The sequence below is a fragment of the Pipistrellus kuhlii genome, unplaced genomic scaffold (assembly GCF_014108245.1).
Source record: "Pipistrellus kuhlii isolate mPipKuh1 unplaced genomic scaffold, mPipKuh1.p scaffold_m20_p_5, whole genome shotgun sequence".
Classification (NCBI taxonomy): domain Eukaryota; kingdom Metazoa; phylum Chordata; class Mammalia; order Chiroptera; family Vespertilionidae; genus Pipistrellus; species Pipistrellus kuhlii.
In genome coordinates this window covers 32431648-32459140 of record NW_023425551.1, presented here as the reverse complement: position 1 = coordinate 32459140, position 27493 = coordinate 32431648, and the positions used below count along the sequence as shown (strand labels likewise).

The 27493-nt window shown below is 44.0% G+C and overlaps 1 protein-coding gene across 5 annotated transcripts; it reads left to right on the top strand.

The window, feature by feature from the left end:
- The first annotated feature begins 584 nt into the window (after positions 1-584).
- MTRES1 (mitochondrial transcription rescue factor 1) lies at positions 585-27246 on the top strand. Of its 5 annotated transcripts, XM_036414807.2 has the most exons (5): positions 585-595; positions 15706-15716; positions 20103-20581; positions 23118-23190; positions 27051-27246. In XM_036414807.2, exons 3-5 carry the CDS (start codon positions 20115-20117, stop codon positions 27228-27230), a joined length of 720 nt encoding a protein of 239 aa, XP_036270700.1. In that variant the 5' UTR covers positions 585-595; positions 15706-15716; positions 20103-20114; the 3' UTR covers positions 27231-27246. The 5 variants fall into 5 exon arrangements, with proteins under 5 accessions (XP_036270700.1, XP_036270697.1, XP_036270695.1 ...); XM_036414804.2 differs by lacking the exons at positions 585-595; positions 15706-15716 and adding an exon at positions 11755-11828; XM_036414802.2 differs by lacking the exons at positions 585-595; positions 15706-15716 and adding an exon at positions 11778-11962.
- The last annotated feature ends 247 nt before the right edge of the window (positions 27247-27493 follow it).

Sequence of the window (27493 nt, the reverse complement as noted above, 5' to 3'; positions counted from 1 at the left end):
TTAACTAAAAAAGCACTTGTTCATCTGTAATTCAAATTCATTTAGGCATGCTGTACTTTTAACTGCCAAATCTTGCAGCCCTGAACACCAGTTGTCCTTACTGCTCACAATTCTTTGAGGTAGACACTATTATTACCTCCATTTCACAGAACTGAGTCATAGTCAAATTAAGTAACGTGTCCAGAGTCATACATCTACCTGTTAACACACACTTAGAAACCAAATGCTTAGACCGCTTTATTCCCACAAATGGTAATTTTGTGCATTTATGTTGAAAAATACCAACAGCCAAAACTGGTTTGGCTCAGTGGATAGAGCGTCGGCCTGCAAACTGAAAGGTCCCAGGTTCGATTCCGGACAAGGGCATGTACCTTGTTGTGGGCACATCCCCAGTAGGGCACATCTCTCATCGATGTTTCTAACTCTCTATCCCTTTTTCTTTCTCTCTGTAAAAAATCAATAAAATATATTTTTTTTAAAAGAAAAAGAAAACTACCATCACCTGTCTCACTGATACTACTGATACTTCTTCTCTGATCTCGTTCTCAAATGACCAGAGTAGACCCCCTTCACTGACCAATATGCAAAGTTCTGGGTCCCAATTTTCAGAGTTAAAAAAGAGATTTAAGTATTATATAAATGAAGGATAGAATGTGTGTTTTATTGCCTTAATACACATGCAAAGGGAAGGGACAGAAAGACCAGATGCTGGAACCTTGTGGTGTCAGAAAACTGCAACTCAACGATGGGGCTGCTGGGGGACAGATGGTGTGAATGGCCCTGTGAGTTCCTACCCTGGAGCAGCTGAGATCACTCAGACAGCAATAGTCTCTGCTCTTCCTAGGACAATTAAAACTGCCTGACTGCGAGTAAGTGAGTTTAACTTGATTCTTTGTGAGATTGATTCATTCTGCACTTCCCGTCCCCCTAGCAATCATTTTTCTCCAGCTGTTTTTAAAAGAAAACAAAGCCCACCTAACGCTGTGCCAAGCATTTGAAACACACTGATCTTCCCCTTTAAACACAAAGCAAAAGCTTATTTCCTGGCTAGACTTACACGCTTATCAAAAGGTCAACATTAAATTAGTAGCCTTGAAATTTAAGGTTTACCAGCATGTGATACAATTACTTATGGTGGCTCTTTCATTTTTTCCAGTTGTGGTGTTTTTTTTTTGTTGTTTTTTTTTGTTTGTTTGTTTCCCCTTACCAGAAAAGGGAGTTTTCATGACCATGCCATAGGATTTGTTTTCATTCAAGCTTTAAATATTCTAGTACAGGGTTGAGCCACAGAAAACTGGCTCAACCTGATCCTTCATATCTCTGGTCAGGCAGTTTACACACCCCTGATTTTTCCTTCCTAAAGATAACATCTAGCCCTAGTGGGTTTGGAGAGAGCGTAGGCCTGCAGACTGAAAGGTTCCAGGTCCAGTTCTGGTGGAGGGCACAAGCCTGGGATCAAACCCCAGTAGGGGGCGTGCATGAAGGCAGCCAATCAATGATTCTCTCTCATTGATGTTTCTATCTCTCTATCCCTCCCCTTCCTCTATGAAATCAATAAAGAAATAAATTTTTAAAAATAATAACTATGTGAAGAGATGAAATACTAATTAGCTAAGCTATAGTTATCATTTCATCACATTGTACACCATACACACAATTTTTATTTTAAAATTAAATTTTAATTTTGAAGAATAAACATGAACCGAAACCGGTTTGGCTCAGTGGATAGAGCGTCGGCCTATGGACTGAAAGGTCCCAGGTTCGATTCTGGTCAAGGGCATGTACCTCGGGGGGGCGATGGTAAAATATGTACACAGATAATAATTTAATAAAATAAGTAAATAAATAAATAAATACTTTTTTAAAAAGGGCATGTACCTTGGTTTCGGGCACATCCCCAGTAGGGGGTGTGCAAGAGGCAGCTAATGGATGATTCTCTCTCATCGATGTTTCTAATTCTCTATCTTTCTCTCTTCTTCTCTGTAAAAAAATCAATAATACATATTAAAAAAAAAAAAAGAATAAACATGGTATAAATCAATGCAACCATCCTTTGTGTTAGACATGAGCAGAGTAAGGATAATGGGCCAGGTACAGAAACTCATCGGGGCAGAAAGTTCCAGATGCCTAGCAAGGGGCAAAACTGGGAAAACAAGAACCTCACCCCCAGGGTAACCTGTCCTCCCCTAGCATATCTCTGGCCAAGGGGGTTAAACTCCACCCCTACCTCTCCCTCCCTAAAGATACCATTTTAGGCCTCAGTTGTATTTTATTCAGCTCCACGCCCAGAAAAGCAGCAAAACCAGACAAGTAACACCTTGGCTGCCTCAGGACCAGCTACACTGACTAACAATTCCCCTGCCCTGACACCGACCAATCAGTAAAGACCACGACCCTGAAAGAGCATACCCAGAAAGCTGATGAATATCCTATTAAGGTCCTCCCCCACCTGGCTCAGTGGATAGAGGGTCAGCCTGCGGACTGAAGGGTCCCTGGTTCAATTCTGGTCAAGGGCACATGCCAAGGTTATGGGCTCGAACCCCAGTAGGGGGCGTGCAGGAGGCAGCTGATCAATGATTCCCTCTCATCATTGGTATTTCTATCTCTCTCTTCTGTTCCCTTCCTCTCTGAAGTCAATAAAAAATATTGAACCCCCCAAGAACTTCCCTCAGATTTCCACTTGCAAGAAAGATAAATATGCTCAGGACTAAGGACCTAGTGCATGCTCTCCCTCCAAGGAGCATACCTCTGCCATTTTCCCACAGAACATATCCCCCATCCTCTAAGTGACCCCATGAGACATATAACCAGGGGAGCAATGGGCAGTAGCAGCAGCTTGTCCCAAGCTAACCCCCTGAACTTGTCTCTGAGGCCCCCTTTTCTCTGTGTAGCCCTTCCCTTTGAATAGCCCCATCTCCTATCCCCTTTTCCTTAAATAAATTTAATTTTCTTTAATCATCATCTGAGATGGGTATTTAGCCTGCCCACCCACCACCAAGTTAAACCTTTCACTTTCTCTCTGATCTCTAAAAGTTTCTAACGTTTCTAGTTACCTGTATAATATATTATACACCCAAGTATGCATCTTAGAAATTGTGGGACAGCCAAAACCGGTTTGGCTCAATGGATAGAGCATTCCAGTCAAGGATATATACCTTGGTTGTGGGCACATTCCCGGTGCGGTGTGTGCAGGAGGCAGCTGATCAATGTTTCTCTCTCATTGATGTTTCTCTCTATCCTTCTCTGTAAAAAATCAATAAAATGTATTTTTTTTAAAAAAAAAAAGGAAGAAAAAAAGAAATTGTGGGACAGCAGAGAATGAATAGTGGCAAGGAGAACATTCATGGAAAATTAGAACAAATTGTGAAAAGAAACAAGTCATCTTTTCTGTCAAAAAGCAGTTTAGATAGCTGCCATTTTGGACTGTGTGACTTGGCAGCCGCCATGTTGGCCAGATGACTTGCAGCTCTGCCATCTTGAAACAGCAAAGGCCCGCCCCTTCCTTTGAATTAGCCCATCGCTAAAGACTGTGTGCCTGAGCTCCAATCAAAAGTGAGAGAAAGGGATTTAAAGCCAAATAGACCACCTGCTCAGTGTGCTCGTTTCCAGACCCTGTGTGCACACCCTTCTACATAGAAATAAAGATGTTTGCCTTGCTGCCTGGCTCCCGAGTATGTTTTGTGTTCTACCAGGACCCCTGAATTGGGGGGCTTGCCTTATTTCTAACAAAGTTACAGATTCCAAGCTTGAACATAACGACACAAAACATGAAAAGCTGCTCTAGAGATGATTCCAATCCACATAGTTCGAACTGAGGATACTTCTGACCAAAGAACTTTTCATTTTACTAGTAAGCTAAAATTTTAGGTTTGTCCTTCAGGCTAGGATAGAGAACAAATAAGATGCACATTTCTTTTTGAAAAGTGCCCAACATGATCTTTGATACATAAATATATTTTGGGGGACCGAGGTCATTTCTTCTCATCATTTCACGTTTTGGGTAAGGTGACCAGATGTCCTGCTTTTGGCGGGACAGTCCTAATTTTTAACAATTTGTCCTGTGTCCCGAGGCGTTTTAAAAAAGTCCCGATTTTTGGATAGTTTTGGTTCCTTATTTATTATTGGCATTGTCTTATCATCCCTATTGACTCTAAGATCCTTATAACTGGGAACACTGTTAGGTTTGTACACCTTTGAGCGTGCGGGGGTCCAGATTGAGTCACCCCAAGATATGCCTTTGTTTTATGCAGATTATTTTGAGCTAAAGGCAACTTTAGTAGCCCTGGGCTACTAAATACTTCTGCCCCTCCCACTAAGTATTAGGAAGAATTTGAATAGGAGCCTTGCACAAAGTATGAGCTTATCAGCCCTAGCCAGTTAGGCTCCAAGGATAGACAGACGGGTCCTGGGTTCCTTTCAGGTCAAGGGCACATGCCATGTGTCTTTTTCACATTGATGTTTCTCTCTGTCTCTCCCCCTCCCTTCTACTCTCTCTAAAAATCAATGGGAAAATATCCTCAGGTGAGGATTAACAACAACAAAAAGATCTTATCAGCAGTAAACTTTTTGACCTACCCATACAGAAGTGAAAACTGTTTCCTAAACATCTGCTCTTCTTATCCTGCAATGACACCTCGTCCCTAGCTCAGGATGTCTTAATATCTCAGAACCCCTTTCTGCCTCTGAACCTCTCCTGCTTGTGGGTGTCTGACTCTCCCATGTGTGCGGGGCTTCTCCTACAAAAGTATGTATTAAATTTGCTTATTTTTCTCTTGGTAATCTGTACCATGTCTATTTTATTATTAAACCAGCCAGAAAAACCTTGAGGGTGGAAGCACGAGTGTTCCTTCTCCACAAGGGATTGAGTCATAACTAAAATATGCAATAGGTCACTTTGCACTTGAGGTTGATCTTCAAGCAGCCAGGTAGGGAAAAGGTAGAAATGGTTTTATGCCATTTAATTGGGAAACACACAATTAAATAATTCATGGAAATGTTAACAAAACTAATTCAAGAAGAAATAGAAAGCTGGAATAGTCCTATATTTGTGTTTTAAATAACTAAATCAGTAGATTAAAATCTTCACACACACACACACACACACACACACACACACACACTAAGATATATGCAGATATAGTCTTCCAGATTTGAAAGAAACAAGGTTATTTCAATCTTATACAAATTATTTCACAGTAATAAAAAAAAAAAAAGGCAAAATTTCCTTATCCATTCAATGAGGCTGATATAATTGAGATTCTAAAACTGTAAGAAAGTGGTAGGCAGCCCTGCCGTGGTTGCTCAGTGGATGAGTGTCAACCTATGAACCAGAAGTTCATGGTTCCATTCCCAGGCAGGGCACATGCCTGGGTTGCAGGCTTGATCCCCAGTAAGGGGTGTGCAGGAGGCAGCCAATCAATGATTCTCTCTCGTCATTGAAGTTTCTATCTCTCCTTCTCCCTTCCTCTCTGAAATCAATAAAAATATTTTTTAAAAAGAAAGTGTGGTAGGCAGTTAGAAATGAGCAAAGTAAGGACAATGAATCAGGTACAAAAGGTCACTAGGGTGGAAAGCCCTGGGTGCCTAGCAATAGATAATCTATTGTGGGATGGGAACTCACCCCCAGGGAGACTTTTCTTCTAGCATATTGATGGTCAGGCAGTTTCCACCCCATGACCTTTCCTCCCTAGAGATAACTCAAAGCCTCAGTAGTACCGTGTTTCCCCGAAAATAAGACATCCTCCAAAAATATTAATAAGACCTACTTACAGGTTTCCTTCTGAGTGAAATATAAGGCATCCCCCGAAAATAAGGCCACCCTAGGCTAAACATGAGAGGTTTGGTTCACTGATTCTGAAAAAAATGGAGTCACAAGAAATTCACCAGGAAATTCAGGAATTGGATTGTTATGATGATGTTCCAGAAGATGATGACGTGATTGTCATTGAATAAATGAGTAAATTCTTGATACTGTAGGATTCACAGTTTGTCTGGTTTGTGTTGACAACTACCGTACTAGCGTACTGTATACAGGTAATAAATTTCCTTTATTTTCATTTAACAATAAATGTGTACCATATTCTTCTTCATGGAAAAATAAGACATCCCCTGAAAATAAGACCTAGCGCATCTTTGGGAGCAAAAATTAATATAAGACACTGTCTTGTTTTCGGGGAAACAAGGTATTTTGGCTCTAGGCTAAGAAAAGCAACAAAACCAGCCAGGTCAGGACCAGCTGCATTGAATAATGGCCCCCGGTCCTGGTGCAGAGACCACAACCCTGAAAGGACACACCTGGAAAACTGCTGGCTCTTCCATTGAGATCTTCTCCTGGGACCTCCCCTAAAACCTCCATTTTTTTTTTTTTTTTTTTTAGATTATTAAAATATATTTTATTGATTTTTCACAGAGAGGAAGAGAGAGGGACCAAGAGTCAGAAACATAGATGAGAGAGAATCATCAATCAGCTGCCTCCTGCACACCCTCTACCGGGGATGTGCCCGCAACCAAGACACATGCCCCTGCCCGGAATCAAACCCTGGACCCTTCAGTCCGCAGGCCGACGCTCTATCCACTGAGCCAAACCGGTCCCGGCAAAACCTCCACTCTTAGCACCCATTGGTTGGAGGACCCAGTGCACTGCCTTCAGAGAGCACTCCCATGCCTTTCTCCCTCTTCTCCCTCTCCCTGCCTCAGACTGTTACCATCAGCTTCTTCACTCCCAAGCTCCAAGGCCCTTCCGTTACCTCTATAATTTGTTTCCTAAGCCCAAATTTACCAAGTAAATGTTCACTTACAGTTTGGGTCTTGACCCTGAATCCTTTCCTAGCCAGAACCAAAGTACCGAGATTGCAGTAACCTTGGTATTTTGTGCCCTGAGGCTGTCTAAACTGCTTTTTTTTTATTATTATTATTAAATTATTATCTATGTATATATACCATTGCTGCCCCCCCCCCCTTCCATACATGCTCTCTGTCCCCAGAGCTAAACTGCTTTTTGACTGGAGGGTCAGGGCAGGGGTCCAGTGGGAAACAAAGGCAGGTGGAACAGTGGCAGGGGCAACCATGACGGTTTGAGCAAGCCTAACCACAGAAACCAACCAAGCAGAAATAGTAAAATGTTTCTGGACTCAAAGCGGGAGGCATGGGAAAACAATGGAGGGCCTGTATCAACAAAGTGTACTAATGCATAGAAACAGAGGAAGTTCAGCATAGGAATGGAGAAATAACACACAGAAGCAGGGAGAGTTCAGATCCATGGTAGGGCAAGAACCATGAGAGAATCAATCAGGCAGTGTGACACAGGTAGTTGCAGAGCAGGCTTGTAGCAAATGTATACCCCTAGAGTACAAGGCTTCACTAGCAGCCCATCATTGGGTCCCTCTCCCCATTCAGGGAATCTGAATCTGCTTGTAATACATTTTCCACACTTTTGCTTAAGTTTCTTCCACAGATTCCATTCTTTGGTATCACAAGACACAACCCCAATCACGGGAAAAACACCTCCGTTTACGGTTCTGGGTATCAGCTTATTTGGTCTGATCCCATGGGTCAGACACCTGGTGCCATTCCCGCCTAACATAGATACAAAAATCATAAACAAAGTATTAGTAACCAAAACTCATAAGTGTGATAGTGAACGAAAAACACAAACCAACTATGTTGTTTGCAAGAAACTCACCTTAAATATAAATTTCATAAGGAGATTTTTAAAAAAACAAGCAAGTTGCCCTAGCTGGTTTGGCTCAGTGGTTCGATTCCAATCAAGGGCACATACTAGCTGCAGCTTGATCCCTGCCCCTGGTCAGGGTGCATGCAGGAGGGAACCAATCACTGTGTCTCACATTGATGTTTCTCTCAGTCTCTCCCCCTCCTTACCATCCTCTCTAAAAATCAATGGAAAAAATATCCTCAGGTGAGTATTAACCAAAAACAAAAAAACAAAACAAACAAACAAACAAAAAAAGTGAACAAGAAAGCTCGGTATATACGAGTATACTTTAATACAAGAAAATGTACACACAGACTACCATATTAACATATTAGAAGAAAAATCATATAATCTCTCAATGCATAAAGAAAATGTATTTAATAAGGAGGCATCCAATCTGCGTTTCTCTCACATGGATGTGTTTTTGTTTTCGTTTTTTGTTTTCTCCCTCCCCCTTCCCCTCTCTAAAACAGTAATAAACACTGACTTACTCCTCTCTTATGTAAGATTAAGTACTTGAGCTAAATAAAAAGCTGGAGCCCACTTTTATAGATTCAATTTCGAGCTTAACTCTGTGTTTTTGGTATGCACTAGTGCAGCTCTGATGAGCGAAATGAGAACTTAGTCTACTTTACATTCTAAGCCTCTAAAAACTACAATCCCCATAATGCAATATAGCAGGAGCTGCTTCAAATGAGGAAAAGAAATGTGAGTTTTTTGTGGAAAAAGTTAGAAATCATAAATAAGAAATAAAATGGAGTCATTATAATCGAGCTGTTAAGTTACTAACATCTAATCCTAATGGGTTAAAGTAGTGGTCGGCAAACTCATTAGTCAACAGAGCCAAATATCAACAGTACAATGATTGAATTTTCTTTTGAGAGTCGAGAATCAACTTCTGCGCATGGGCCACGAAGTTTCAGTTGCACTGTACATGTGCGCCTGCACGTGGTATTTTGTGGAAGAGTCATACCAAAGAGCCGCGGTTTGCCGACCACTGGATTAAGGTATGGGGAAACAATTCTATTTTTGTTCTAACTAGCTTGGGAATTTAAACTTTTGAACTTTCTAGTTCTGCAGCAATGCCTGAATATACATCACACCTCCAGATCACCATCTGATAACCCCTGAAGAACTAAGGGAAGAATGTTCATGTATCCAGGCCATCTGACACCCAATATCCAGACTGGTTATCTAAAGCAAGCAAGTCAAACTCAAAAGCTAACACAGGCCAAATAAATGAGGCATGGGGCCTACAGGCCTCGAGTTTGACATAGTTGATCTAAAGAAACACTGAGACAAATCCAGGTGCTAAGAATGCAGTCCTAGCCTAAACCGGTTTGGCTCAGTGGATAGAGCGTAGGTCTGCGGACTGAAAGGTCTCAGGTTCGATTCCGGTCAAGGGCATGTATCTTGGTTGCAGGCACATCCCCAGTGGGAGGTGTGCAAGAGGCAGCTGATCGATGATTCTCTCTCATCGATGTTTCTAACTCTTTATCCCTCTCTGTTCCTCCCTGTAAAAAATCAATAAAATATATTTAAAAAAAAAAAAAAGAAAAAAAAGAATGCAGGCCTAATTCTTCGTAAGGATGTACTTTTTACCATAAGAGCCCTCTCTGCTTTTATTTCTTCCTTGACCGGAATCGAACCTGGGACCCTTGAGTCCACTGGCCGACATTGTATCCACTGAGCCAAACTGGCTAGGGCAAAATATTTGTCTTTTAAAGGCCAATGACCAAGTTGATTTTATGTAATCCAATATGGCAATTTTGTCTGTTTATAATAATAATGATTAACTCCTGTTACTGAAAGATTTAACAGTATATCTGTAATCTTTTCAAATGACTTAAACTAGTAAATGCAACTATGTGTCACCTGTATAGAATGTCAACAGTGTAAACTGAATTGATATGAAGTTCTGATACAGTTGTAATTAGCTAGCTTTTTTTTTCTTTTAGCTAGTTTTTAATAATAGGAAAGGAGCAAAGGAAAGGCCAGATATTATAGGGGTCCAACAAAGGGAAGGCAGATACATGCCCCGTAAAGGTGCTTGCTGTCAATCACACCTGAGGACAAAGATGGTTGGCCAGAATGGGCATGGCCACTGCAAGGGGCGGACGTTTGGGTACATACGGTAAGCCCCTAATCAAAGACGTTTGCTCTCAGGCTCTCTCGTGTGCTCTCGGCTCTTTTAGGACTCGAGTGACTCTGAGACTGTGGGGCTCTTTCGCTCCTGTGTCCCTGCATTTGACCACATGGCCCTGGGCCATGTGAACCCACACAATGGACTAATGAACTGTATCTAGCCTGATGCTGAAGGGGACCCAGCTCTAGCTTTACTAAAACCTCAGCAACACTTCTTCTATGACTGGACTAAGGGAAATCGGACTTTGGGGACCATGGTGTCATTCCAGGGAAAGAACACTTTGTACTATATCTTGGAGACCTCTGTAAATGCTCATTCCAACAGTACCCCAAGAACCCCACTTCCACTAGCAATGGGGGAAGACATGTTTTCCCCCCAATAACAGTTGTATCATTTCAGCAACTGAAAGAATTTCTGCTTTTTCTGATTGCACAAATGCAATCAAGTAGTCACTATGTGAAGCCATGAAGAACAGTGGAATGAAAGTGTGAAAGATGGGGAAAGGAAGGGAGATCACTCTGAAAACAAGAAAAAATACTTTCTAATTTAACAGAGCATGCATCTTCCTGAACATTAATGTGAACATGTGTTCATGCAACAGGTTGTCCTTGGAAGTTCTTCCTTTAATTTCTGGCTCATCTTTTTAAAAAATATATATTTTATTGATTTTTTTTTTTTTTTTTTTTTTAGAGAGAGGGAGAGAGATAGAGAGTTAGAAACATCGATGAAAGAGAAACATCGATCAGCTGCCTCCTGCACACCCCCCATTGGGGATGTGCCTGCAACCAAGGTACATATCCTTGACTGGAATTGAACCTGGGACCCTTCAGTCCACAGGCCTACGCTCTATCCACTGAGCCAAACCAATTTCGGCATTGTTCGTCTTTTTACATCACAAAAGGGCTGTTCCACTGCTAAGCAGTATTTTCAGTTGGGTTTTTGTTTTGTTTTATGCCGTCTAATCACCTACTGCCTGACCAATAAGCTGGACAGGTATGACTCAGTTGATCTTTTAATCGCTTTGTTCTTTTTTCCCCTGTCATTTTCTTTTTAAAATATTTTTATTGATTTTTATTTATTTTTTAAAAAATATTTTGACCGGAGAGGAAGGAAGAAAGGGAGAGAGAGAAGCATCAATGATTGGAGAGAATCATTGATAGGCTGCTTCCTGCCCATCCCCATCTGGGGATCCAGCCCGCAAACCCAGGCATGTACCCAGACCACCATACAGTGAATGTAACCCTGAGCTCCTGTTTCATAGGTCGACATTCAACCACTGAGCACCACTGGCCAGGATTTACTTTTAATTTTTTTTTTTTTTTTTTTTGGAGAGAGGAAGGGAGAGGGAAAAAGAGAAACATAATGTTTACTCTCACATCTATCCGCTGCCTTCTGCACGCACCCTGAGGGGAGGGGGGCGAGGAGGGGAGATTGCGCCTGAAATCCTGGCAGGTAAACTGACTGCAAAGTCAACCAGCAACCTTTAGGCGCAGGGGGAGGACATCCAACCAACGGATCCATACCTGCCAGGCTTACGTAATCGCTTTGTTCCTGAAAAGATGCTCTGAACTTCCTTTATAGTCTCAGTCAATTCTGGCAGTGTATCTGTTTTGCAGAAGATGACGGCCTGTCACTCCCAAAGATGTTCCCAAGGGTAAGGACTCCAGAGAACTCAAGGCTCACTGCATCAACCTAAGCTCGCTTCAGCCACGTGTAACAACAACTCTGCGCTAGGCATGTCCCTCTGTCTGCCCTCCCGCGCAGTCCTCCGAGGCGCAGCTTCCACCAGGGGTCGCTGCGCCGCCGCCACCGCCGCACCCGTGCGTCCTGCCCAACCCGTTCTCGCTGCGCCTGCGCCGACGGAAGGGGCGGGGCGGGGCGCGGGCAGGGCGGGGCCTGGAGGCCGGAGGTCGGCCGGGCTGCGGGAGGGGGAGGGGGAAGGGGAGGGAGGGGAGCGGCTCTGACGTGCAGGTACCTGCGTCCCTGCCGGGTGTGCGGCGCCCCCGGCCCGTGACCCCTCTCTGTTGCTTCACCGCGCGCCCTGGGGGAGTTGGGGCTCGGCGCGCGCCTCCGCCCCGCCCGCGCCGCCGCTAGATCTCCTCCGCGTGAGTCTCCCGCTCCGTGGCTGGCCCGCCTGCCTCGGCACGCCCCGGGGGCTCCAGGGGCCGTGGGGACCCGGCGGCCCAGGCTGCCGCCCGCACGCTCGGCTCGGCTCCTGCTGCTGCCTGTCCCCCGGCGCAGACCGGAGCTCGGGGACGGACGCCGGGGTTCCGCTCCCCTTGACCTTGAGGACCCGGGAAGGCGCGCCGCCCGCGGGCGTGGGGAGGGCGCGAGGAGAGCCCGGCCTCGCCTCTGCAGTCGGTGCGCCTCCGGTCTCCGGGAGAAGGGAGGATTTTTAATGGCCACAAACCTGTAAGCGGTTAGACGTCAGGTTCTCCTGATGGAGTAGCGGACAGGCTCGGGACCTGGACCGATTCCCGCGGGTCAAGGACAGCGTCGCCTCTGCAGCCTTCGGTCAGTTCACAGGTTTTCTATCTCCCCGAACATCTCACCCGAAACCGCCGCTGGCGGCGGGCTCACCTCCTAGAGCACCCCTAGGCTCAGCCCCGTGTCGCCAAGGAAATCTTTTAAAATACTCCTCTCTCTGGTCACTTACCTACTTAGGGCCTTGGATGGTTCCCATGCCCTCTGGGTCAAGTCCAAGGAGATCTGAGATATGCAAGGCCTTTGGAGATCTAGCTTCTTGCCCATCCATCCAGCCGCGACTTTATTTCTTCTCTTTTGGGCTCCAATAGTCCAGTCCTCCTGATCTACTTTCATTCCAGAGTAATTAAGCACCTACCACGTGCCAGGTACTATTCTGGGCACTTGGGATTCAGCAGAGGAAATAGTACAGGTGAAGATCCTACCCTTGTAGAGTTTTTTTTTGTTGTTGTTTTTTTAATATATTGATTTTTTACAGAGAGGAAGGGAAAGGGAGAGAGACAGAAACATCGATAGAGAGAAACATTGATCAGCTGCCCCCTGCACATCCCCCACTGGGGATGTGCCCGCAACCAAGGTACATGCCCTTGACCGGAATTGAACCCGGGACCTTTCAGTCCGCAGGCCGATGCTCTATCCACTGAGCCAAACGGTCAGGGCTCTTGTAGAGTTTTTAATCCTAGTAAGGGAGACAGGCAAAAAATAAACATGAAAAAAAAAAAGACAACCCACCAGTAAGTTACATATTGACAGCAGGAAGTAAGTGCCACAGGGGAAGAAAGTAGAGCAGAGTAAAGGGACGTAGGGAGGGGGAGATGTCTGTTAAACAGAGTTAGAATGAGTGGACCTCACTGAAGTGAAGATGAGTTATCCATGCAGATGTCTGGGGTGCAGCAGGAACTAGGAACTCCCTAGAAATGTGCCTGTTGTGTATGAGGAGCATGAGGAAGGCCAGTGTGGCTGGAGCTGAGTAAGGAAGGGCCAGAGAGGACATCGAGGGGCCAGGTTACAGAAGGGCCTTAGGGCCATGGTAGGATTCTGCTTTTCTAGGTGCTTTCGTAGGGTTTTGAGCAAAGTAGTGACATGGTGTAAGTTACTTTTTAAAAGAATCGCTGACACTGTGGAGAACAGACTCTTAACAGAGAGCCTTTGGACCGTAGTAACCCCGGTGACAGATGAGGTGGTCTGAATCTGTGGTAGCAATGGAACTTGGTTTCCTGGGAGCATGCATAAGGGCCTGAAGGAAAGGGAAGGGTCGAGAATGACTGGAAGCTTTAGTTCTTGGTAACTAGAAGGGTGGAGTTGTCACTGATCGAGGTGGGGAAGGCTGCAGATAAAGCAGATTTGGGACTGGGGATTTATCTGGAGTTTGTTTTTGGACCAGTTGTTTCAGGTGCCTGTCACACACTCACACTGAACTGGAGATATGGAATAGGCCCGTGGTCAGCAAACTGTGGCTCGCGAGCTGCATGCAGTTCTTTGGCCCCTTGAGTGTGGCTCTTCCATGAAATACCATGGCATGGGCAAGTTTATTTTGAAGAAGTGCTGTTAGAACAAGTTTAAGTTTAAAAAAATTGACTCTCAAAAGAAATTTCAATCTTTGTACTGTTGATATTTGGCTCTGTTGACTAATGAGTTTGCCGACCACTGGAATAGGCAATTGGATATTGTGTTTGAGGTTCCCCAGGCCACCGCAAGGCTCATTGATTCACCATAGAACTCAGCTGTGGGTCACAGCAAATGCATACGAAGCACAGCCAGCAATGGAGAGGATGCATGAGACAGACTGGAGGAAACTAGGATCAGTCTTCCAGGCCAAGAGTCCTCTCCCAGTGCAGTCACATTGGACGTGCCTAATTCTTCCAGCAACACATTGTGACCACATGTGAAATGTCTATCAGGAAAGCTCATTAGAGAGTCAGGCCCCCGATTTTCATTAGGATTTAGTCACATAGGTATCCTCTATCGAAAATGGACCAAAATTCCAGGCTCCCAGAAGGAAAGCAGGTATTCAGCATAAATCAAGTTGTTTGTACAGACAGACTAGGCACAGCGAGCACTTCTGTCCATTCTGTGAACGGTGAGAACCCTCCTGAAATCCAGGTTCCCAGACGCCAGTCAGGGGCCACCTTGCAGCAGGCTTTCTAAGGAAAGCAGTCCCAGGCCTACTATATTAACTGTTCTGCACAGACATACAAATCTGGAATTTGGAAGAAAGGTCCAGAATGGTGATATAGATTAGGAAGTCATTGCCATTTAGGTGGTATTTCAAGCCATGGAGGTGCCTGTTGTCTTGATAAACCTTTGCCAACGCTGATGGAGCTGGAGGAAGTGAACGTAGGCGAGAAGAGGAGGGGAGGCTGAGCCCTGGTGCCCTCCAACATTACGATGTCAGGGAGAAGAGAAGGAAGCAGCAGGGAAGTGTCGAAAAGCAGCAGCAGGTGGGGTAGGAGGTGAGCCGGGAATGAGGTGTCCTGGAACCAAGTGAAACAACTGGAAAACACGAGTGGATCGTTGTTTCACATGCTACTGAGAAAATAAGATAAGACGGGGGCAAATAACTGACCTTTGGATTTAGAAATGAGAGGCACTGAGGAGAGCATAGACAACCCTTTTGAGTTTTATTGTAAAGAGGAGAAAGAAAGAGCAGCTGGAGGGTAGAGGGGTTAAGAGGTTAGTTGGTTGGTTGGTTTTGAATGAGAAGTCACAGCATGCTGATGAGAATGGTTCACTGGAAAGTGAAAAATTGCTGTTGTAACTTGCTGTTTCCCCAGAGCTCCATTTTCTGCCACTTTTGCCACCAGGACTTTCCTCAGGCATCCCTGCTCTGGCTCCAGCCTGTGCCACAGCAGCCTCCTCTGGATCTCAGCTTTCACTTCCTGCTCTGACAGGCCGTTTCCTGACAAGGACTGTGTGTTTTGTGTAGACCTCCCTGGCCACTGGGCTTGTGAGTGGATGTAGTAACAGGTTGGATGCTCATTTCATTTCTCGAAAGTGAATTCTCAGTATTCACTGGTTTTTGTATGTGCTGAGCAGATGGGGGATGGAGTGAGGAATGGGGCACAGTTCTGGCCCTGTCACTTCCCTTAGGATATAAGAATATTATAAAAGACATACAGCATTGGTGCAAACATGAGTTTGGAAAGGGGCACAGTGAGTGTGGACAGGGGGCGTGGAGGAGAAGCCTGGGTTTTGTGTGGAGCCTGGAAGAGCGGAGGCTATGTTAAAAGGAGGGAAACTTCTTTTCAGTAGTATAATCCTTATTTTCAATGAAATACAACGAACCCCAGTATTCACCAGCACTACTTCGTTAGCCCTCTCCTTTGGCTCTCCCACGCCTCTGACCAGTTTCAAAACTCTTGAGGCAGAATCTAGGTTTCTTTTAAAAAAAAAAAAGTTTTTATTGATATTTTTATGCATTTTTTAAATATATTTTATTGATTTTTGTAGAGAGGAAGGGAGAGAGATAGAGAGTTAGAAACATCAATGAGAGAGAGTCATCGATCAGCTGCCTCTTGCACACTCCCTACTGGGGATATGCCCACAACCAAGGTACATGCCCTTGACTGGAATCGAACCCGGAGCCCTTCAGTCCCCAAGCCGACGCTCTATCCATTGAGCCAAACTGGTACCGGCTTATTGATATTTTTAAAGAGAAAGGCAGAAGAGAGAGGAATAGAGAGATAGAAACAGCCCTAATCGGTTTGGCTCAGTGGACCTGCGGACTCAAGGGTCCCAGGTTCGATTCTGGTCAAGGGCATATACCTTGGTTGTAAGCACATCCCCAGTGGGGGTTGTGCAAGAGGCAGCTGATTGATGATTCTCTCTCATCAATGTTTCTAATTCTCTATCCCTCTCTCTTGCTCTCTGTAAAAAATCAATAAAATATAAAAATTAAAAAATTAAAAGAATCCACTGAAGCCGGTTTGGCTCAGTGGTAGAGCGTCGGTCTGCGGACTGAAAGGTCCCAGGTTCGATTCCGGTCAAGGGCATGTACATTGGTTGCGGGCACATCCCCGGTAGGGTGTGTGCAAGAGGCAGCTGGTCGATGTTTCTCTCTCATCGATGTTTCTAGCTCTCTAGCTCTCTCCCTTCCTCTCTGTAAAAAAATCAATAAAATATATTTAAATAAATAAATAAATAAAAAGAATTGTAGAGATGCTTAGGTGGGGCATGACCAAAAAAAAAAAAAAGCTGGGAGCCGAAACCGGTTTGGCTCAGTGGATAGAGCGTCGGCCTGCGGACTGAAGGGTCCCAGGTTCGATTCCGGTCAGGGGCATGTACCTTGGTTGCGGACACATCCCCAGTGGGTGGTGTGCAAGAGGCAGCTGATCGATGGTTCTCTCTTATCGATGTTTCTAGCTCTCTATCCCTCTTCCCCTCTGTAAAAAATCAATAAAATATATTTAAAAAAAAAAAAAAAAAGTCTGAGAACCACTGGTACAGCAGAAGGAGCACTGGATTTGGAGTCAGAAGGTTGGAGGGCGGTTTAGCATGGGTGTGAAGAGCCTGGATTAGGAGCCAGGGAGTCTGGGTTTGAGTCCACTTAGTATCTGTGTGACCATGTAACTTAGATGGGCTTGTTGGAAGGAATACTGGTAAATGAGTTAATTACAATGCCTGACCCACAGTAATTAGTGAGTGTTAAGAAGATTTGTCATTGAAATCCTGGCTATATCACTAATTTAGCACCTTGTTAAATTGGCCCCATTTTCACTTGTATTCTTTTGTAAAATGAGGGGCTTGCACAGTTATCCCTGAGAGGCTGCTTGCAGTCTCTGCAGACAGGAACCGCTCTGGGAGTGTTGTTAATTGGAATGGAACAGGAAGCCAGGCCTGAGCTCCAAGGCATACACATGGCCTTCGGCATTATACCTGGCAGCAAAAAATAATTTGCTGAAGTCACTTAGACCAGTGTTTTCAAACTTTTTGTTTATTGTGATCCACAGGAAATGCATTTTTCATGATAACCCAGTGTGTATGTGTACATATATACGTATGTGAGTAAATGTAACAAAAGTTTCATGAAGCACCATTAGCAGTACTTACTCTTGTTATATGTAATGCACTGCAATATTCTCTGTACTCTTCAGTTGTAGGTCTTAAAAAGTAGACATTTTCTTAATGGTTCATGACTCACAGTTTAAAAAACACTGACTTATTATTAATGTTAGTCTTCATCTTTTCCATATGAGCATCTGATAAACCAGTCTAGTCTAGGCCAACAGCAGGGGATGATTTCAACCAAGGCTGTCTTAGCCCATAACTTAGACATCACCTGGATAAATTCTGATGAGTCTTGAACTTAAGCCCAACACAGAATTCCTGAGGCTGATGATAGAGAGCTCTGGCCACTTATAGTTAACCTTCCTGTGTGTTTTGGCTGAGTGACTAGATATGAGAGGACCTACAACCGTGTTTCCCCGAAAATAAGACCTAGCTCATGGAAAGATAAGACATCCCCTGAAAATAAGACCTAGTGCAACTTTGGGAGAAAAAATATAAGACACTGTCTTATTTTCGGAGAAACAGGGTAGTAAGGGAATTATTTTTCTTAAAATTTTACACTGTGAAGAATATATACCAAAAATGTTAACAATAGTTTCATAGAGGAGATGATTGGTAATTTGACTTTTCTTTGTTTTGTTTTTTCAAATTTTATTTATTTATTTTTTAGAAAGAGAGAGGGAGAGAGAAACATCAACCTGTTGTTCTACTCATTTATGCATTCATTGTTTGCTTCTTGTATGTGCCCTGGCCAGGGATTGAAACCGAAACCTTGGCGTATCAGATGATGCTCCAATCAACTGAGCTACACAGCCAGGGTTCAAATTTTCTACCATGAAAATATATTTCGTATATAATAATTGAAATCTCTTTTCTTTTAAAAATTACATTACTACTAAAAATCCTTACTTGGCAAAATAAAGGGTAAAAATATTTTACTTGGTAAAATAAAAAGTAGTTCATCATTAGGTAACTAAAAAAATTTTATTATAGTGAGCCATAAACTATTTTCTTCCTTATCACTGACTGACATAAAATTTAAAGTTCTTTCTATGAATGATTATCTGTTCTGTATTATATTAGACCACGTGTGTAAATTTCAGTATTTCTCTTTAAGTTGCTTCAAGTAGTTTCTAGTCAGTATTTTAGAGTACTCTAGGGATTTTGTAGCATTTAAAAATCATTTCAAATTACAGTTGTGTTAAAAAAAAAAAACAGCCCTCAGATTGAGACTGCTTTATTTCTCATTTACAACTCACATTGGGGTCCCAAGAGCACTAAAATATAGGGTTGTGCTTCTGTAGTTGAGCCTCATTCATGCCAACAAAAATAAGGCCCAAAATGTTAACAAATATAATTTAGAAGTAGCTAGCTATGAGCTGTTTAGTGGGCTTACAGGTAATTGCTGCTGTCAGCTTTGTGATGAATGGAGAGTAATAAGGAGCCCTGGCTGGTTTGGCTCAGTGGATAGAGCATCAGACTGAGGACTGAAGGGTCCTGGTCAAGGGCACACACCCAGGTTGGGGGCTCAATCCCCAGTTGGGGGCGTGCAGGAGGCAGCTGGTCAATGATTCTCATCATTGGTGTTTCTGTCTCTCTCCCTTCCTCTCTGAAATCAATAAAAATATATTTAAAAAAAAAAAAAAAAAAAAAAAAAAGGTAAAGTCGTTCGAATCATGACCAGATTAGTCTGAAAGGATAGCCTTGGCGCAGTCATTTTCAGACTTAAAGTATGCGGGTATTGACCACGTGGCAACCCTCCTCACATTACTATTCATGGCGTTAAAACCATCTTGATGGGCGTGGGAAAAGTCTGCCACCATCATCATCATATAGTTGCTGCTGCCTTTGAGGTACTGTGGGAATCGATTGCTCTCTGGCATGTCACCACCTCCGTGCCTCAGGAAACAATTTCCTAGCTTGTGGGTCTCCAAGCCTCCCTTTCTCTGCTAGCCAGGGCCTCTGCAGTCAGTGGGAAGATGTCTGAGGTAAAGGTGGTAAAATGTACCCCTGTCCGGTTGGGTCATTCCTAGCTCTGTTTTGCTGGGGTTGGAGGCTGAAATAAAGTTTAGAGATTCACTTTGTGTTTTAGGAAGTCATGCTCTGGTGTCCTTTCTTGGCAAAGTCATTGGTGTATGGATGTGCCCTATGTCAGTAATCTTTCTCTCCATGAGATTTTTCTTTAAAAAGAAAAAAAACCGAGAACTATTGTTAATATTTTTCAGTAGCAGTCAGTATCAAGCTAATTCAGGGGTTGGAAAGAACAGAACCAGTGTTTTCACAGATATTAGTATCTAGTATGACCCTTATGGCCATCCTATGAAGTAAGCACATTAATTGCAGCTTGAAGACTGACCATGGTACACTGCATGGTCCTTCGTACATGCAAACCAATACGGCCTTTTGTAGGGGAGCTTCAGGACAGTACTAGGTATAAAGTGTTCATGGGTGTGTGTGGTTTGTGTTGTAAAAATGCCAGGACAGCCGAAACCCGTTTGGCTCAGTGGATAGAGCGTTGGCCTGCGGACTGAAGTGTCTGGGTTCGATTCTGGTCAGGAGCGTGTTCCTTGGTTGTGGTCACATCCCCGATGGGGGTGTGCAGGAGGCAGCTAATCAGTGTTTCTCTCTCATGGATGTTCCTAACTCTCTATCCCTCTCTCTTCTTCTCTGTAAAAAAATTCAATAAAATATATATTTTTTTAAATGCCAGGACACTGCACTTGTGAAGTAAAACTGAGTCATTGTCTGTTGCAGGTTATATGCACCATGGCTATGACTAGTGTCAGATTGCCCACCAGTATTTTAAGAAAACCAGATGCCTGGATTGGAGTCTGGGGAGCGCTACGAGGGACACCTTCACACAAACACTGTGCTTCCTGGAATCGATACTTCTATTTTTCTAATACCAAATTAAATGCACCAAGTTATAAAACATTTTTCCATAATATTTTCTCACTGAGACTCCCAGGACTTTTAATAGCTCCAGAATATATTTTCCCATTTTCTATAAGGCTCAAAAGTAAAACAAGCTCTAAAAAATCCACTAAAAAGGGTCTGCAGAAAGCCGAAGCTGAAGAGGACTCTGATGAAGAGAGTGATCATGAGGTGGATGAGCAAGAAGAGGAGCTGGAGGATGACCCCAGTGTGGTCAAAGACTACAAAGACCTGGAGAAAGTAGTGCAGTCTTTTCGGTATGATGTCATCCTGAAGACAGGCCTAGATATCGGCAGAAAGTAAGTATGATGTGCATTTTATTACAAAATCACTTTTCTTCTTGTTGGTTATTTTAACCTGTCAGCATTATCAGTATTGTGAAGAGTAACCATGGATATGAAAAGACCTTAGAGGAAACCTCTTTCAATTCTATAGATGAAAAAATTGATTCCCAAAGAAGTCAAGTGGCTGCAAATCCCATGTGCCATATTTCCTTGTTTCTAAAACTCCCATAAGATTGTAAGATGAACCATTAATAACATCTTTGAGGAGAAAAGGAATCACTGTGTTAGATGTATACTGAAAAAAAAAAAAAAGATGTATATTGTAAGCTTAAATGCATGTGGGTTTCACAAATGCTGTAGCATGAAAAAATACCTCTTAAAATCAACGGAAGCAGTGTATATAACATGGTGGTTAAGAATGCAGGCTCTGGCCTGGCTGGAGTGACTCAGTGGTTGAGTGTAGATCTGTGAACCAGGAGGTCACAGTTCGATTCCTGGTCAGGGCACAAACCTGGGTTGTAGGCTCGATCCCTAGTGTGGGGCATGCAGTATCCACTGTTACAATCTATTTGTTTCTCTCTCTCTCTCCCTCTCCCTTCCTCTCTGAAATTAATAAAAATATATTTGGGGGGGGAGGGGATGCAGGCTCTGGCACTGGCCAATGGCTCAGTAGTTAGAGCATTGGCCTGTGGACTGAAGGGTCTCAGGTTCAGTTCTCAGTTAAGGGCACATACCCCGATTGCAGGTTCCTCAGCCCCATTAGGGGCGAATGCGGGAGACATTCAATTGATGTGTGTCACATTGTATTTCTTTCTCTCCTTCCCCTCCTCCTTCCCTTTTACTCTCTAAAAATCAATGGAAAAAATATCCTTGGGTGAGGATAAAAAAGAAAAGAAAAGAATGCAGGCTCTGCAGCCAGACCACTAATGTCTGATTCTGTGTATGTCCTTGGGCATAAATTCTCTGTGCTTCATTTTCCTTATCTGTAAAATGAGGATAATAGAACTTGCTCTAGAATAGGGGTGTCGAACTCAATCAGAGAAGGGGCCAAAATCTAAAATCCAGCCTAAATCGCGGGCCGAATGGTTTACTTTACAGTCATAAACTGACAATGTTAACCAGAAATGTGAATTTAAAATGAGTGGAACAATCTTTTCCTTAACAGTGCTGTTAACCAACTCACATGCTATCAAGGATTTGGCCCGCGGGCCGTGTGTTTGACACGTGTGCGAAGGTAGTGGTAGTATTAAATGAGTATTTCTCTATGTCTCTAAAGCACTTATAGCAGTGCCTGGCACATAGTAGGTACTCGATATATGTTACCTGTAATGATAAAAATACTGTGTGTTCACAATTGTATATGTACACAGATAATAATTTAATTTAAAAATTTTTAAAAATACTGTGTGTTCATATATAGTGCACAGAGATAGGAAGTATAACTTTCAAGATTTATTATTCTCTCTTAGACTATCATTATATAAGGATAGTGACCCTCATTCATTCATTCCTATAATAATCATTGTGTACATATTGCACTCAAGATAAGAATTGTGGTATGAATTATAAATTCAGAAAGGTTTCCTTAAGTAATTTGTACCTTTATGACCTAACCTAATGGCATAGTTTAATTTTTTCAATCTATGGAGCGTAAGGACTCATAAACGTGACTGAGCCCATATGCAACCTGATTAGAATTTGTTGAATGTTCTCTAAAATCTGACAAACTCATAAGGGGTCCACTCCTCTCCCGGGGTAGTAGCTGCTGCTGCTGTCATTAAGCAGAACCCCGGATGTCAGTCACTTGGAATCAGAGCATCAGGAAGAAAGGGCATTGATTTTGTCTGCATCTTTCCCTGGTCTAGTTGCTCCAGTGATTAAATTCAGACAGATCAGCAGCTGCTGGGATTGGAGTTTCCCCAATCCTCAGTGCAGACTAGTGAGGGTCTCTTTTTCTTTTTTCTTTTTTTAATATATTTTATTGATTTTTTATAGTGAGGAAGAGAGAGGGATAGAGAGTTAGAAACATCGATGAGAGAGAATCACCGATCAGCTGCCTCCTGCACACCCCCTACTGGGGTTTCTTAATGGCCTCAGCATACGTGAGGTGCCTGGTTTTTCTGTCAGAGCACAGAGCAGTATGTGAGGGGGAGGGAGTGCTCATTCTTGGTTGAGAATCACAGGAGCTGCCACCTTGAAGGGAGCTGCTGCACAGGGGGTCAGGCGGAGAATGGGCCCCTTTCTGAGATGGCTGGGGCACGTGTGAGCCCTCTTAGAAAGCCCGGGCAAGGTGCCGATTGCCTGCTTGATGGTACTAGCAAATCTTTGCAGCAGGACAGCATCTATTTAGGAGTTCCCTTTGGTCTCCCTGTTTTACATACATGAGGGAGCAGTTGTCTTTCACAATCCCAGCACCCAGGCTGAAGATTTTGTGGGGAAATAAGTCACTGTCAGAATAAGCATTAATGGCAGGTGTGTTTTTCAAACTTGTGTAGTAATGGTTTTGAATATATTTCTATTTTAAAGCACTTTGATTTTTTTTTCCCCCAAGCAAAGTGGAAGATGCATTCTACAAAGGTGAACTCAGGCTGAACGGGGAGAAATTATGGAAGAAAAGCAGAACGGTGAGATATTAAGACCGCCAGAGCTATTGGGCTGTTGCTTTGCAAGTACTCAATTAATGCCCCTAACTTCCCCTCGGGCTCCTTACTTGGGGCATCCTTGTGTCTGTCTTACCATTTCTCAGGTCTCCCTGGGGCCTGCGCACGCTAGAATCACCAGCTGGCCTCAGTCGCACAGATCACTTGCTCTTTTGCAGCCATATTGACTTTGAGGGGAAGCTTCCCATTTTTTTTCTTTAAAATGTTAAGATGACTATCAGAACTGACAAAAATCTGTAATTTTAACTTCTCAGTCATCATAATCGGGCTAAAAAGAAACATTGATCTGTGGTGAGGTTTTTTGGCCCGCTGTTACCTGAGCAGATGTGTAATTCTGTGCCGGCAGAGGCCACCCCTCCCCCCAGCACCTGCTGGGTACCCTGCTCTGTGCCGCACTGTCACACAGGAGGGGTCATGTCCTCTTGACAGCTCCACATCAACACGACTGGAAGCAAAAGAAGTCCCTTAGAAAATGTAGTCCCCGTATCCACTGTTAGAGTAAATTTGTTAATTCTGTTAAATATATGTACTTTTGTAAAAGTAAATTACATAAATATATGCATCTAGAATTAAAACATTAATGTTATTAGTATTCGTTTGAGTGGGGCATTATGGGTTATATTTTCTTCATGCTTCTTATTTTCTGAATTTCTTATAAGTATGTGTCCCTTTCATAATTGGGAAGTACAATCATGAAAGTAAAAGTCAACAAAACAAAAATATGAATGACAAAGACCCTTAAAAAGTTAGGAAGACAGACTTCCAAGGCATTGGCAGACATAATCTACCTCCTCATGTCCAGAGAACCAGCGTTCCGGGCAAGTTAGACACACTTTTGGAGGTTGTTTTTATTTTAGCTTCTCTCACATTTCACTTTCTTCAAAGCCCTTTCGGGACCAGCGTGGACAGGATAAGGGGACTCCTTAGCGCACGACTCCTCAGCGCTCGGGTCAGCTGCCAAGTCACAAGGCCCACTCTCCCTCTGATGACACCTGACTAGCAGCCTGGGTGTCAGTCCTTGCTCTGTGAGCCACAGGAAATTGGGCGCTACGGCCACACTTCTAGAGATCGGGTCCTTCCCCACCATTAATTGCTTTTTCGGGGTTGTAGTCCAGCCCCCTTCTCATCAGCTGCAATGTCCCAAAGGCAAGACACCTTGGTGCACGGTGCCCGTGCTGGGGTCTCATTTACAAACACCCCAAGGATATTATTCCCCCTCTGCTACCAGATATTGTTAATTACAGCCTAATTGCTGCTGCTTTATTCTGCCTTGAGTGTTCTGTATCTCGGCTGCCTTCCAGATTTCTCCTGAGGGTCAGCAAAGGAAGGGGCCAGTATTAACATTCTACCGCCTTGTTACTAGGAGACCTGGTAGCCATAGTAACTGCAGCTAAGGGGAGACTTGAAATGTAGATATTTGGAACTGTCCCTAATCCCAGTTTGCTTTGTGTCTGCTGTGCCGTCTCCCATGTTAGGAAGGACAGGGCCTTGCAAGGAATAAAGAAACCTCCCTGTGCATGGCTGCTGGCCTTAAGGGTCAGGCGCTGGCCTGGTGCTGCAGCTGTAATCGTGGCTGCCTGCCGCTGAGCAAAGCTGTTCTGTGAGCTGCAAACCAGTTGGGACCCGAGTGCTGTAGGTGCTGGGTAACTTGATTCAGACAGGAGTGTGCGATGGGTCCAGGTGTGGGGATTGAAGCCTGCCTGAATCCTCCTCTCTCTGGGACAGGCGCGGAGAGGTCGGTTCCTCCCGCTTTTCAGGTACCTGTGAGCCTGCTCTTCTCTTTCATGAGACGCCACCCACAGTATGTGCATGAGAAGGTACACAAGAAGGCGTGCCCTTCCTCTGTGTCCTTTTGTACCTTTTAAATTTCATATCATGTGCCTACATTATTTAATTAAAATGAGTTTTAGTGAAACAGATCCCCGAGCCTTGTAGTTTTGGACATTAGGTGTCCACTCAGTTGGAGCTGTGTGGTTATTTTATTTTTATCTTTTATTGAACCCAGTAGAACTACAGGAGGATCCCCTACCCCAGGTGATTCCTAGATCGGTCTAGTCTTCATCCCCCTGGGGAGAAGCAGTCTTCTTGCTGGCTGTGGTGTGAGCCTTTCTGGTTCTCAGCCCGAAGCAGAGAGAGTTAATGGTCTAAAACAGGCCCGTGTGGGTTTTTCACCCGTCTGCTCTGGGCTGTCTGGATTGACCAGTGTGGCATCATGGTGAGCAGGTGTGCGGTCCCATGTTGTAGACGGAGTATTGTGCCTACAAAAAGCCTTGTGTGGGAGGGAGAACAGATGTTCCAGAAGCATGAAATTATGACTGCCTCAGAGAGCAGTCACTGGGAAATAAGGTAAAAGCCAGCATCTGGCACCATGCCTCTTAAACAGAAGCCTTCTAGTAGGATTTTAAGTGGTCATGAGTGTCCAGTTGAAGTCCATGGCCCACCCATGGGGTTCCCCTTCCCCTTGGAAGAATGGTGAGCCGTCTGAGATGGCTGTGCTCATCCCTGCTTGTGTTCTAGCGGAAGCAGAACATGGCACGTGGGCCAGTTAGCCCCTTCCTTGGTTGCTGGGCAGATCCCCTTGGATCCGGGCATTGCTAAGACCAGGTGTGCATCCTGGGCTCGCAGCCCCCTGGCAACAATGACTGAATGCCCTAGGCATGCCCTGTATTAGCGCAACCCAAAGCTCCATCTGGGCAGGAATGGGTTTGACCTCAGCCCTCTGAACCTACTGAATCAGCATCCAGCTTGACCCTCTTTTCATTCATCTAAGTATGGTTGGTATATAATATTATATTAGTTTTAGGTATACAATGTAGTGATTTTACATCTTTATACCTTAAAGTGTGTCACTTCATTAATTTTAGTAATCATCTATTACCATGCCAGTTTATCACAGTATTATTGAACATATTCCCCTTCACCTTTTCACCTGTCCACATTCCCTGCAGGCCCTTCCGCCCCCTACCTTCTGGTAACCATCCCTTTGATTTCTGTTTCTTTTTTTTTTCTTCTTTTTAAAAAAAATATATTTTATTGATTTTTTACAGAGAGGAAGAGGGATAGAGAGTTAGACACATCGATGAGAGAGAATCATTGATCAGCTGCCTCCTGCAGACCCCCCACCGGGGATGCACCTGCAACCAAGGTGCATGCCCCTGACCGGAATCGAACCTGGACCTTTCAGTCCACAGGCCATTGCTCTACCCTCTGAGCCAAACCGGTTTCGGCTGGTCTCTGTTTCTTGTTTCTCTTGATGATGGGGCATCACTGGGGCCAGTCAGAGAAAAGCAGATACAGCTTTTTCCATTTCTCCAAAAGATACAGCTGAGCACTGTTCCATAGTGACTCCCAGCAAACTGCCTGGTGCACGACCATGTAGCTCATCTGGATTGAAACCGTGAAAAGTGTTACACTGGAAACTGTCTTCTCAGTGCCTGTAGTAATCACTATGCACATAATCTCTAAGACTGCGCCCCACTTGTTGTCTTTTGCCATTGTTATAAAAATAAATGCCCCCGTTCAGATGTGTCCTTACATCATCCAACAGAGGTGAGTATTTGAGAGGTGAGTCACACCACTCAGGGACTGTCCACAAGCTGCCAGTTGTCTGGGTCTGAAGGCAGGACACTGGCTGGTATTGAGGTGCACGTGTTTGAGGCAGCTGAGTGCGGCCCTAGGAACCGAGTGGCTGTTAGAGAGGAGGCAGTCCCTTTGCTCACCTGCCCCGGGTGGTGATCACCCAGTGAGAACTCAGAGCAGAGATGTTTGCATTGGCCTGCATTTCCCAAGATGTAATAAAGGCTCTGTTGTCTCTTAACTTTCAGGTGAAAGTGGGAGATACGTTGGATCTCCTAATTGGAGAAGATAAGGAAACGGAAACAGTGGTAGTGATGAGGATTCTCCTGAAGAAAGTGTTTGAAGAGAAGACCGAAAGTGAAAAATACAGAGTGGTCTTACGACGGTGGAAAAAGTTAAAATTGCCTAAACAGAGTGTGATGAAATAAATGGATTGCTTTTTAACGATGAAGTGTTTTCTACTGGGGGGGGAAGGAGCTAGCTCAAAAAGCTGACATTTTTATTAAAGTTCTCATCATTTGGGAAATCTGCTGAACCATGTTGTAGCAATCGGGATCCATATCTTGGAGACACAGCCGCAGCCTGGATTTCTGTCCTGGGCTTGATTTGTGCTTAATCTGACCTCAGGAGCATGAGTGAGATAGATGGATGCAGGAGGAACTAAGCCCAGAAAGGGCTGTAACGACCAGCC